The 13,748-nt window shown below is 39.1% G+C and overlaps 1 protein-coding gene across 2 annotated transcripts in view; it reads right to left on the reverse strand.

The window, feature by feature from the left end:
- elavl4 (ELAV like neuron-specific RNA binding protein 4) overlaps positions 1–13,748 on the reverse strand; it is an 87,951-nt gene that overhangs the window by 51,958 nt on the left and 22,245 nt on the right. For both annotated transcript variants that reach the window (XM_055047644.1, XM_055047635.1), the window contains exon 3: positions 2,185–2,271. In XM_055047644.1, coding sequence (XP_054903619.1) covers positions 2,185–2,271 — 87 coding nt within the window. The remainder of the gene's footprint in view (positions 1–2,184; positions 2,272–13,748) is intronic.

The following is a 13,748-nucleotide window of genomic DNA, read 5'->3' on the forward strand; positions in this document are numbered from 1 at the left end:
TTCTCATGTTCTTCATTGAATTTCTCCAGAACAACTGTCAAGTAATCTGTCTCTCCTATGATACCGTAGGTTATAACAGAATATAATAACTTTGAGTTTTCTGAAAAATAAGATATGGGGTTTTCACTAGCTTCGAGCCATAATTATCAAAGAAATACAAATGACACTTAATATATATCACTTTGTGTGATGAATATTTATGGACTCATTTGTGTTTCTGACATTTCATGAAAAGCGAATAAAAACAATTCTTAATGTTTGGTTTATTATAACTAAACTAACCTTAAAAATGAGTCCTCAAAGTTCATACAACGGCAGTAAACTTGTCATCTAGTTTAATTCTGTCAGACTCCAAATAACTACATCAGCAATGTTACTCGATAGATTACCTGAGGCTAAACATCCATCCTTTCCCTGATTTCTGGAACAGCCTTTAAAGCAAGGCTGATTTTTCTAACACCCTTCTGTTCCTCCACAGAAAGCATGCCAGCCTTTTGCTTCCTGTTCCCAGCACACAAATGCACGCACAGGTTTGCATCCATCCATCCGCAGTGAGCAGAAGAGCACGCACTCAAAAGGCAGCGCACCCATACGGAGAGAGAACAATGGCTCAGGCCTACAGCAGAAAACAGACAGGGAGATGTCTAAAAGCTCTTAAGATGAGAGCTGCATGCAAATTGTTCTTTTGACAGTATCCTTCCCTGCTCACTCACCGCTCTGCCACAACAGAGATACCGAGACAGGCTGAGAAAGACGAGGGGAGAATGGCGTCTACTGTAGCCATAACAGAGTTGATTGGAGAGGGCCTTATTAAATCTGTTTACATTCCCCGCTGAGCACCATTCTGTCAGAGAGACTTTCAACTCCATGGGACATATTCTGAGGAGTTTTTACACCAAAATGGCTCCCTCTAATTAACAGGGACCTGCCGAGTCTCAGCAGCCAATTATATTGCTCTCCTCATCCCTGCCCACCAGCGATGGTGCTGCTCAGCGGTCCACTTCATGTTGGTTGTGAACGCTCCAGCTGTCCTGGCTCTCCCACTGTGGAGCCTGGTGCTGGGGACACGATTCATAGCATCCACATCTTGCTGACTGTGCACCAACACTGCAGACTAGCCTCATGAGTTATATTTCAAGCCCTGCATGGGACATACAGCATTGTTCTTTTTTTTTTAAAAGTTACACACCCACTGAAATCCTACATTGAAACTTGATATAGAATATTTGCATACATATACTGCTGCTCATCTTTGGAGAAATAAAACACCATTAGAACTATGAAGCCATTACGTTTGATCTTGAATATTTAAATTGGACGTTGTACTCCTTTATAACCTCAAACTTCACTGTATTTTATCCTTTTATGTTACAGATCATCTGTAAAATGGAAGATAGACACATGGATATGTGCATTCAATTCACTCGTAGATTTGTAGTTGTCGTGGACCAAATTATTTCTGGATGATGAACTGAATTTGAAAAGCAACCCAACATGGAGTAACAGAGTAAATTGTATTTTTTTGCTGTTGTAATTTTTGAAAACCATGTGTAATTTTGCTTCCACATCATAGTTATGCACATCCTTTTGCTCGTCTGTCACTTAAAGCACCACAAAATAGGCAAAAGTGTATTGCTATAATGTGAAAATAAGTTGAGAAGCACACGAGATATTAAAACAAAGCAAAGCAGTGAAAAAGCTTTAGAGAAAAGTGCATCAGAGTAATACTGAGAGGTTTCAAAAGAACTTGAGTGCTTAAAAATAAGAACAAAAAGCAAAGAAAAGCAAAGTAAAAACTTGAGAAAGTCTGAGTGTCTTAAAGGAAGAAGATGTTCCCCTGAAACATCACGGGAGACATGTGTGAATCATTTTAACCACCAGAGCATGAATATGTAGAAAGAAATTTAAATTTAAACTAAGTGGCTGAATATCAACTGAACTCCCTCAAATAACTACAAATACTGAGAATGTCAGCAGCAGGAACAGCTTCCTCTGCCACACATTCTCCCTGCTGCCTGCACTATAAAGCCCCCATCCATCAATCTCTCCTCTAGTTTCAACTGTCTCAGTCAGCAGCATCACCAACCAGTGTGCAGTTGTGTACACAGTGAAATATCAGATCATATCACTTCATGAGTGTGTAAAATGGCTGGGCCATCCAGTTGGCAGAAGTCGTCTCCTTACCATCTTTGGCTGAGTCAGCAATCCCTTCTCTGCCCAGCCCTGGAGCTGTGGGAGCTCTGCTTGACGCCACTGTGTCTCTGTCGACCCCTATGGAGCGGAGCACAGGGAGGGGGGGGGACGCACAGCCCTCCGTCAACATCATATACTCACTTTGCAACGTTAGGGTTATGGTGGGATTTGGGGAAGGGGGAAGGTGGGGTGATTAGGGTGTTGGCAATGTGGCATCATTGTTGTAAAACACTCTTGTACCTTTACAGTCACCACCAGTTAAACTAAAGCAAAGGCAGCTCAGGAGTGTGTTTTTCAGGCGTGTAAATGGAAGTAAACAGTGGGACTGTAAGACGTAACTTTTGTAAATGCTCAGAATTTTCGCAGCCAAAAGAACAATAAACGTGTCAATTGAAGCTTGTAGATTGGCGTTGTGGCTGCAATGACCTTGGCAGAGTTTATAATGAGGGCTTCCCTCTTGCTCTCTGAAGGTAAACAAGCCTCTGGTTGAAGAGGCAGAGCCGCCACAAATGAGCAGGAGCTCCGCTCACTGACTCTCCAGAGCGAGGGGGAGCTTAAACGCCCGCAGCTACCTATGGATGCTACAAGAGCCAATTTAGCAAGAGAAGAGGAAGAAAGAAGGTATGACCTCTGCCTTCATTTACTCCCTCAGAGATACAAGGAGCGGGAGTGAGGGATCAGTTGGGAGGATGAATAAAAAGGCAAGGGTTGAGTAATGGGAAGACACTTCCAATTGTTCAAAGGAAGGGAGAGGCAGAGGTGGGAGAGAGGAGACAGAGTATGAGCATGTTCTGTTGTCAATGTGTCTTGTAAACTAAGGCAGGAATGCATAATGGAGGTCTAAATGAGAATGAACTGTCAGTTAGAGAGGAGGACAAAGGAGAGGAAGGGGTGGAGAGGTCAAGGTAGAAAGGAAGACATGACATCTCTGAGGTGACAGGTGGAGGTAAATATTGAGATATTTTTGGCATCATCACAAAGACAAATCATTGGAGCCACCTCTTGTTTTCAGTGTGGCGAAATTCAAAGGAGTACTGTTGAAGTGGGGTTGGGAAGAACACGAACTTTATTGGGACAAATTGGTCATGAAGATTCAAATTAGTGAAGATTAAAATTTTTCTTTGGGTGAAAAAATATGTAAACTTCAGTAAAATGGCAAATGTTTGTGATTAAATGAGCATATTCACAAATGTCCTCCCCATAGTTAAAGACGTGGACGGACAATTCATTTCAGAGCTTTTCAACCTTTAATGTGACCTATAATAAAATTGAAAATATAAAATAAAATAAGGTTCTGCCTCTGGTTAAGTCACTCCTTAATTCATGTAAGGTTTTGGCCACCGTCTTGTTAAAGATAGTTGCTTTTCATCCTTTGAATTACTGCTGAGGCTTCCTATATGGTTTTGATTATTATGCAATCAGAATTTTCTTCAGCATAACAAGTCCTAGCTGAAGAAAAAAACCCTGGGGAATAATAGCCAGAACCCTCACCTGTCAAATTTTAAAAAATACATTTTCAAAAGTTCCATTGAGGAATTTTGTTTGTCTTAGATGTGTTTATTTATAAGAAAATTACAGCATCTTCCCACCATAGTCAGCGAGGACCTTCTGGTCTCTATGGACCATTTTTTGCTGTGAGATGTGGCAGGAAAAGCTGAAATTTATTTTGAGCTACTATAAATAATGTATGTACTGAAGACTTTGGGGGGATTTTTATTGCGTTTCACAGATTATTGATCACATTAAAGGTGAAAAAATATCTGATTTATCTCTGTCTTCTGTTTAGATCAGAGGTATTTAGAATATGTGTGAGAGAGTGGAGTGTGAACAATGACAAGGATAGTTAAATCCCAAGAGCCTAACATAGATTTGAAGCCAAATAAATACAATATAGCATAACTGACCAACGTCCTTTAAATCAAGAGAAAATGCAGGGCACCAAAGGGAAAGGGATGTCTATGAAGTATGCATATCAAAGAGATTTGTCCCATCCTTTTAATGTAAACTTGAAAAGCTACCCTGGAAAAAGGAAATGTTAGGCAGAGGTGAAACATCAAACACAATTTTTACCCACTCTGCAAAGCCGTCACTTTACATACTAAGTGAATGGCGTGCTGCAGCAAGCAGACAATGCAGGGGTTTGGTTGTATGTTGAAATGCGGTGATAAAAATGTAGGAAGCAGCAAGCAGATGCATATGAATCTCATTTCCAACATCGAACATAGCACAGGGTTACAGAATGTAGGAAAATGAAGTTGACATTCTTCGAGGGAGAGTTTGTGACGCTGCATCTCATTTCAAACTCCTTTTTTGATGCTCAGTGCTCAACCATTTGATTAAAACAAAACAGTTACAGGTGACACTCGCACACAAACACCCACACACAGCTTAACCTTGCTTCATATCCTCGCTATCCTGGTGTTTATCTCACAACAACACACGTGTGCTGCTTCAGATAGAGTCTGCAGTGCAATTACACAAGCCAACCACCGGGATGAAAACCCGCTCATGGATACATTTTCAATTATTCAGGGAATACATTTCAGTCGGCTCTTAGATGCTGGAAAAAAGTTATTATATAATCAATACACTCTATAAGATCATTAATATTTGATGCCACAAAAGTGCTTCCCGTCTCCTTGGGCTTCCGGCCAGTAGGATCTGGGCACTGCCGTCAAAATAAGACAAGCTTTCTCCGCCTACAGCGAAGAAACATTTGCTTTCCTCTAATATTTGAAAAAACTCCCTCACTTAGTCACCTGGAGCACATTTAGACTAAAATTTAACATGATCATGAATGAGAGAAAGTCTTCCTTCTTTCCTTCTTTCCTTCGAGTGCGGTCAGTGTTGTCACTACTCGTCAGCTTTTACTCAATAAAACTACCATTTTATTATTGCTGGCGTGGTGCAAGTTTCCCTCTCCCCCCTTTTCTCCTACAGAGCTAAGACAATCAATTTACCCTGACTTGGCCAGGATAGATGGAGGCAGGAGAGTCTGCAGAGGAGACGCTGGGATGCAGGATCACTTCACAGATAGACAAACTGCCTGGCAGCTACAATATGGAGCCAGTATTCAACTAATCTGAGCTGATAGACTTTGTCTCCCAATCTTGCCTGAGGTTTTATTTGTGTGTTTTCATCAGTTTTTAATTAAACCTTGATCCTAAATGTATTGCAGGTGCAGAGATAGCAGAAAGCATGCGTCCCCCTCTTCTCTGCACCTCAAAGCCGATGCCTGCTCTCCTCTAGAGAAAGTGACTCAGAATTGCAGTTCCTATCAAACCGACTGAGACACAAAGAGATTAATACGACTTTACTATCTCAGTTCCTCGGCCGGTCAAGTTGCGTGTAATGCTCTCTGCGCTATTGATTTTTATATTTCTCTCTCCTCTCCCTCTCTTCCTCGCCGTCTCTCCCTTTCACCATCGCTCCACCTCCACCAGCCTCTTCCGAGCCTCTGAAATGTCCTGCGGGTCAGACAGATGCTGGGCCGGATCAATCAGGAAAAGTAATCTGGGACGCCTCATGCACGCAAGCAGACACACACACATCACAGGTACTGACACAAACACACGGTCTTCCTGTGATGCTCTCTGGCCTGCCTGCCTCCACTCCCATCGATCTGCATCTACTTTACCAAATGGATTCTTCTCCTCTTCTATCCTCCTCCACCTCTGTTCTCCCTGTGTGACTCAGAATAATAAATGTTCCAGACCGCGCAAGACGTGTATGTAAGCAATTTTTCATTTAACTTCGGCTTGACTTTTTTTCCCCCTCTGCTTCTCCCTCCTCTCTTCTATTTCTTTTTTCCTTTTTGTGATGTTTCAGTCGTTTATCGGGATCGATGCAGTTTTCTTAGACTGCCTCGCAGTTCTCGGGGATGCTTGCATACCTGCATGAGGTCAAATGTCATGATAGACTGAGTCCTAAATTACGTCAGGCATCCTAAACGGAATCCAAACTTACCGAGGTACTACAGATGTTGACATTTTTTGCTGTTTTAAAACTAAAGCTCCAGAGTTCTCAATGTGCCACGTTAAAATGTCAACTACAAAAACATGAATTTATGCCAGAGTTTTCTGCATAGGATGTTCTGATTATGAAACCTCAAAAAATAGGAAGAAAGGAAAGAAGAAAGGAAGGAAGTTAATTAAGCAAGGAAAGAGGGACATGTGGAATGAAGGAACAACATCTCAAGGAAGGTAGATAGATAAAGGTAGGCAGTGAGGCATTGACATTTTGCCCTCTTTCCTTTCTGCACTTCAAAAGTTTACCTTTTAAGATGCAAGTTTCACTACTTACTTTAACAAGGCATAGTTTAGCTTCAAAGTAATATTTTATTCCTCACAAGGAGGTTCTTTGCTTATTTTGGTTTCATCAGGGGACATTGTCACTTTTTAGAAACAGCTACCGATATAATGGATCACAATATAAAACAATAACAGCGTGGTGTTAAATAAGCAATCGTAATTAAATAATTATTTAATAAATTTACCCTTGAATGGGAACTGTTTGACAAATATAAAATCAAATGAGGAAGTAATGAGGAGGCCGAATTGGCAAAAGGGTGAACTTACACACAAGTATTATCAGCAGGCTCACACAAGCAAGAGACACGCATAACTCAATGCCTTACAGATGTCAATTTCATTCTGATGGATTGAAATTTTGTTCTTTTCTGCTTTCTGCTATTTCAAAACCTTTAAACTAATCATTTCCTATTCATGCACCATTTTTCCAGTGATGAAAATTGCCATTCATTTTGTCTGTGATCCCTAATTGACATCAATTGACTTGCAAAATATGATACAGGTCATGACTCCTGATCAAACACAAGTGATTGAAAGTGCCCTTTGTGCTGGTAGTTTTAATTTACTGGAGACTAAGCATTTTTTCTTCAGTACACTGTTGGATATTGATTAGCATATTACCAGTATATCAGTTCATATCAATTCTGCAATTCTATGGATAAGAAACATCCTGGAGTACATGGCATCATTCCCTGAAAAGTCAAGTATGCATGTTTTCTTTTTACAGAATTCAAGATGGACAATCAACAGTTTTGTAGTATATACATTTAACTCTTTCTTTTGTTTTTCTTGGAACCAAGACAATAAATAAAGGTGGTTGAAGTAAATACCTACAAATTTTAATGGCTGATCCAAGTTTTCCATCCATGCTGAAAACTAAAAAAAGTCAAATCAAAGAGCATCCAATGCTTTAAGCACAATGAGCAGTCCTTCTATATGTATATTGTTAAGAGCCACATTATGTCTGTAGCGCACACACATATTAAAGCCTTCATTGCTCAGCCAAACTGTAGAAGGAACTGGAGCCATTTGTCCACTGGCTGAATCCCAACTCTGCACCAATGCAGGCAGAAAATTGGTGAGCATCTTGACTTTAGAGATGACACTTCAATTTGTGCAGCTCCAGTGACTGGTGCTCTGCAGTTCCTCTCCTGTGGGGGTGTGAGATCAGCTGGACACCTGCCTGGCTGCTTGGCCAGAGCCCGGAGCACAAGGGACCAGACCTTGGAATGGAAGGCCTGGCCTTACCCGTCAGCCCGATCCCTGTCCCTGAGCCCCTCAGCCCTGGCCTTGGCCTGGCCTCTTCGGCCCTCATCACTGTTCCTCTAGCTTCACTCCTGTGCCAGTAACAGTCCCTCACCCTCCCCTCTTTACGACTAATTCCTGATCCAACTGTCAGCTGTGGCGCCATTCCTCCTCTCAGACATTAAATCCCCATCAACAGCTTGCCAGCCTTTGTCTCACTTCTTGCTGCTGCAGCTTGCACCTCGACTTCCAGCTCAAGCCGAATCAGTAAGATGTCTTTGCTGTGAATCAGTGTCTGTCCTGTTGTAATCCTGGGGTGTGACGAATGACAGTGGTCGGCCCAGGCGCTAAGGACATTTTGTGGATTAAAGAGGCTAAATCATTGTCCCCTTTCGCACTTTACCCGCTCTAATTAAATTTAAATATGGGCAAAAGTTTTAGTGGAGATGGTGTCTTGTGTCTGACCAGAGCTGCAAAATACATAGCAAATGTACAGCAATCACAATTATCAGTGTGTGCAATACTAATATCGCAAAGAACAATTTGAAATACAAAATACGTCGTCAATCACATTCATACGTCATAGATTAACAATATGCATCACACTACCTGGTCTGATGCATCCTTACTATGGTGCATAAATCTGACAAATGTGACAGAGACTGATACACAAAACATCTAGAGATCCTAAACATCAAAGTAAAAAGATACAAACAGAGGAATGACAAAATAAAATATATAAAAATAAAATAACTCAACAATTACACTTTGGGCTTACTGAGCTTATTTTATGACTTAAGGCCATTTTTATTTAAATTTAACACCCATGTGAATTACAAAAAACAACCAGATTACTTTCTCAATACTTCAATTTATTCTATTTAATGCTTTAAGTAGAATAAAACATAACTCAGTTGTGTTTTTTATTATTCTGATGAGTTTCACTCAACTATTAAATGGTTGTTTTTAAGCCAAACCTAGTTAAAAACAAATACAATTTAAAGGTTTGAATATCCTAACCTTCTTCTTTTTTTATTTAAATAAAACACAAAAGACACCATCAAGTCTTAGCAGATGTGCAACAATTGTGGGACAAAGTGTTTAATTAATAAGAAAAAATATTTATTTTAAATATCTGGCCTACTGATGACCAGTCAGGAACAATCGAAGGAATGTTGGCCTACTTTGATATTTTTGATTGAATGATGGATGCATATCTAATAATTTATTAGGTTAATCACAAGATTTGATGGACAAATTGATATTAAACTAATGTGATTATTTAAAGCAAAATTAAATTAATTGTAAGACCTAGCCTAAAATTAAGAATATTAAACAAAGGACTTTCATGAGTTTTTGAGATCCCGCAGAAACGCATCAAAAACAAATAATTCTGTAATATCCTCATCTCTAAGCAAGATGCATGACTTCTTATGTTTGTAACTCCATTGCTGTTATAAGTAAGATGAACAAGCAATACATGAAAGAGAGGAGATTTTAAAATCTAAGACAAGTGTACTGACTGTATCAGACACAATCTTCTCTAATTTTAAAATAAAATCCGGTTTCCCATCTTTCCACATTAATCAGAACAGAAAACAAGCATTTGTTAAAACACCACTAAGAGTAGGTGACACTTACTGTAACTGTTCTTTAAATAAACACAGTGTCTGGAACAGGCCTGCACCACTGCGAGATGCATTTTAGTGAATAGAAAGCACTTTTCTCCAGTGCTCATTTCTGTGTTGCGCTGAAGTTGCTTTTAGTTATAAGCTGGGACACAGTGTGGAGGATGTAAGAAAACAGCCTGCGAGGCTGGGCAGGCTGATCCAACTGAGTCAGCAGCATCATGTGTCATGACAGAGGACACCGCTTCCACAAACTGCATGCAGGTGAATGAGGCTGTGCACCTGCGCAGGCAATCAGCCGTAAGAGCGAAGCTGCACCCTATCTTTAGTAAAACGCACCAAGTTGCGCTGCTGCACATTATGCACATGTGTGACTATGCTCACAGTGACTGTGTCCCACTGCATGTTTTGGGTCAGAAATAAGCAATTCAGCAGGGTCGTGCTATTCTAGCCATCTACAAACATCCACACATTGCTTAAGCCTGCAGTTATGCTCATTTGCTGGCAGGCTCAACAATCCCTAAAGGCGAACAGAGCAGAAACAGAAACTTCTAGCTCCTCTGATTGAACTTAATTTTCAGCATAACACACAGTAGGAGTTCTAATTAAAACTGCTTTGAGGCTGGAAGTGGTGATATTGGATTTGTTGAAACAGTTATTTAAAAAAAAAAAAGAAAAACAAAAGCTCTAAACAGCCTGAAGGTATATGATAAGAACAATACCTACAGCCCAGCTCTACTACTTTAGAGGACGAGAGTACGGCAAGAGCAAATATCTGGCTGCTTAGCAGAAACAGAGCTCTACCTAATCTAATCACTGCTCCACCATCAGACACATCCTGATTGTGTGTCTGTTGGTGAGTGTGTGCATGTGTGTCTGCCCTGCAGCAAAGGCATAGAGCTGCAGCACATAGACATTAGCTGACCATTGTACTCAAGAATTCATTTCACAGTCTTGGGTATTGTATGAATGTCTGTTCGTCTGTGCAGCAGTGTGTCTGTATAATCTGCTTATTGGTTTCCCTCTGAACCGGAGCTTAAATAATCTAATAGCTGCAAGGGGAAAAGGACAGCCGTCAATCATTTGTCTTAATGACTTAAAAGTTTGATAGAGGCAATGAATAACTCAAGACTACATGTAGCTGCAGAGAAAGCAAATGCTTTGCCAACAGCGCAACAAGCTAAGCAATAACTCCCTTCCTATTTCAAATCACTTGGAAGTAATATTCTTCTTTCAAGTAATATTCTTCTTTCAAGTGATGTGATGATGCATCAAATATTCTAATCAAAGTAGGTTTGAACGATTGAGCAGGTTTGAAAACTATAGGATTGGAGCACTATTAAACTGAAAGCAAAGTCTAAGATTTTATTATTTTATTTTAGTCAGAGTCTCCATAAGTATTCCAAAGACAATGCAGATCATTGCCGTGAATTATATTTCATTGTAGAGGTCATCTCAAAAGAATAAGTTTTTTTGTACTTTATATTTTTCTTTTATTTTCAGTAATATTACATGGACTTTTTTTAAAAATCATATTAATAAAGAATTTAAAATTAAACCTAAAAATGTAAACAAGGTTGATAAAAACAAATACTTTTTTAATGTCTAACACTTTAATTCATCAGATATGACTGTAAGAGCTTCACATTAAGTCACATCAAGTTTGAATTCTCACAGAAAAACAGATTCTGCGACAAGAGGAAGAGAGTGAGAAACAAAAGCCTTCAAAAGATGGAGTGCACAGCTAACAGCCCAGGCCTGTGGCAGACCAGCTAAAGCATTAAGAGTGGCATGTATTCAAATGAGCAGATAAATCCCCCCTACTGCTGTATAGTGCAGAGTAATTGAAAATGCCCACAGGAGGCAATCTCTGCTCATATACTGTGGCGTATGCCATGGTGACAACACAGAAAGGTGGTGGCTGATTTCTATAAAAGAAAAAAAGAAAGTCCTACAACAGTGTGTGAGTCTGACAGCGAAAGCAAGAGAGCCTTGAGACACAGCACGTTTCTCTCCATTTTTCTCATTTTCACCATCCGGGTATTTTTGTCCTCTACCCCAAATATCAATTTAACAGGTGCTGATCATGCCTGCTGGTGACGTTTATCTAAGGCGATAAGCACAGGATATCACTTTTCCTGAATTTCCATCTTCATTTTCATGTGAAGGATGGGACACACTCCTCACAACTGGAAGTGGATATGAACTGATTGTTAATATTCCATATTCCTCTCAGAATAGACTCCACAACAATAAATATTCTCTGTTGTTTGATAACCACGCAAACAACCCAGGATCGTAGACTATGTTAGAGAGGCAGAGGGTTTTTTGATGCAGTAGGGTTTTCATTTTAAATTGAGTCAATTCCAGGATTATGATCTTTATACTGGGCGGACCCATCTTTATGAGTCATCGACCATAGTTTGACCTTTCATATCACTCCTACTGCTGTCACAGTCATAAAAATCTGCCATGATTTTAAATAGTATGTATTATAATTGTATTAAACCAAGAAGTTTGTTGGTTATAGGAAATTAAACCAGCACAGCCCAGCATATAATAAAACAATGGAAAAGGAGTATCATTTCGTAAAAATAAAAAAATTAAAAAATAATCTGCATAATTTTTTTCACAGCTCGACAAGTTTTTTTTTTTTTTTTGCATGTTTTCACAATTTGACAATTTAATTTTGGGGTGGAGCTCCAGATCCTTAAAATTGGAAGGCCTCTTTATCATTACCCTAATCTTTAGTTCCCTCCACAGATGTTAAACTTATGTTCAGTCATAACATGCTGGTAAAATTTAAAAACAGTTTTAGATTTAAATCTGCCATTTTGAATTTAACTGTAGATGATGTTGAGAGTGTGAAGAACTTTCTGAAACACTCTGCCATCACAAAAAAAAATATGTGTGACTAACCCAAAACATAAAAATACATTTTAAAATATATATTTTCCTACAAATAAGACTGTTTACCAACCCATTGTCTAAGCAACATCTGAACATCAAACATCTGCACTGAGGTTTTATTGACAACTACATAACTCTCAACTTTAAGTTAAGGTATGAATACATCAGGCCTGATCTGTGGATCTCTAACTATGACCTCATATCTTGGATGATTAATTTCATGTAAAAAAAAAAAATAAAAAAATAAAATAAAATAGGATTGTCTTCACAGAAACTGACTATAGCAACAAACAATATTTCATCATTTCTTTAAACCGAAAAACAATTTCAGGTATTTTATTTATCTTAAAAACTAGCAGCCAACTTGATCTTCTCATTCCTTTGTCCTGTGATCATATTTCAGGATGCAGAGGCAGCTCCTATAGGGTTTGGCTTTGTGGTGACAATAAGCTAAAGTATCTGATCCTAAATGAGAGTTCATCAGTCTGAAAGCTCAGAAACTTTTTTTGACATAATTATCTTTCTCATAATTATTTTTCTCTCATTTTGAATCAGTCTGAAAGCAGGAAAGATCATCACAGCTGAGTTTTTCCTAAGTCATACTCTTTTTGACAGGTGGCTCTGTATTACCCTCAGTAAAATAAGACTGAATTTTCGACAAGCAGTTCCCTAAATCATGATGCAAATCTGACGAGCAACCTGCCACAAGTATTTCCCACATGTCTGTCACTCTCTTGATCATGACAGATAAATCTTGCAAATCTTCTTCACTCCCCACAGATATGGTGCGAGTGTTTTCAACACCACACCCCTGCTCACATTGTTCAGAATTATTAAATGACTGTGTACTGCAGTTTACATTATTTACAATTCTTGATTCAGGACACTGCATCTACTTGCTGGTCTTACTTGAAATATTGATCTATGCCCTTGACTTGTGACATCTTAATCTGAAGCAATACAGTGCAGTTACATTTATTTTACATCACTGGAACGCCATCGATACACTTGCGATGTAGTTATATGTTTAACGTTTCATATACACTTTTCATCAGTATTTGGTATGTGTGCCAAACATAGCAGGATCTCTGACGTTACAGCCTTGTTCAAGCTCTCCAGTGCTGGTCTAAGAAAGGCGGTGCCCGCAGGTTGGGAACCACGGCTTTAAAAAAAGCAGACATCACAGCTAATGCACTAAAAAATGCAAGAATAAAAACTTCTCAAATGACAAATTAGTTGCCAGCATTTTTCATCTTTACTTGAACTCTTTCTTCAATTATCTCCAACGTTGAAATTACACAAGAATCGAATGTCTAGATTCACAAACCTTTTAAAATCACCCATGAAAAAATGTCTACATCTTGATAGCTTCTGTGCAAAGATGTTCTTGGGAGTTCATTTTTATATATAAAATACTAAAGTTCACCATGACATAAGGAAGAAAAGAAGAACAGCAATGAGG

This window comes from Poeciliopsis prolifica, unplaced genomic scaffold (assembly GCF_027474105.1).
Source record: "Poeciliopsis prolifica strain line A6 unplaced genomic scaffold, Auburn_PproV2 SCAFFOLD002, whole genome shotgun sequence".
In the NCBI taxonomy this organism is placed as follows: domain Eukaryota; kingdom Metazoa; phylum Chordata; class Actinopteri; order Cyprinodontiformes; family Poeciliidae; genus Poeciliopsis; species Poeciliopsis prolifica.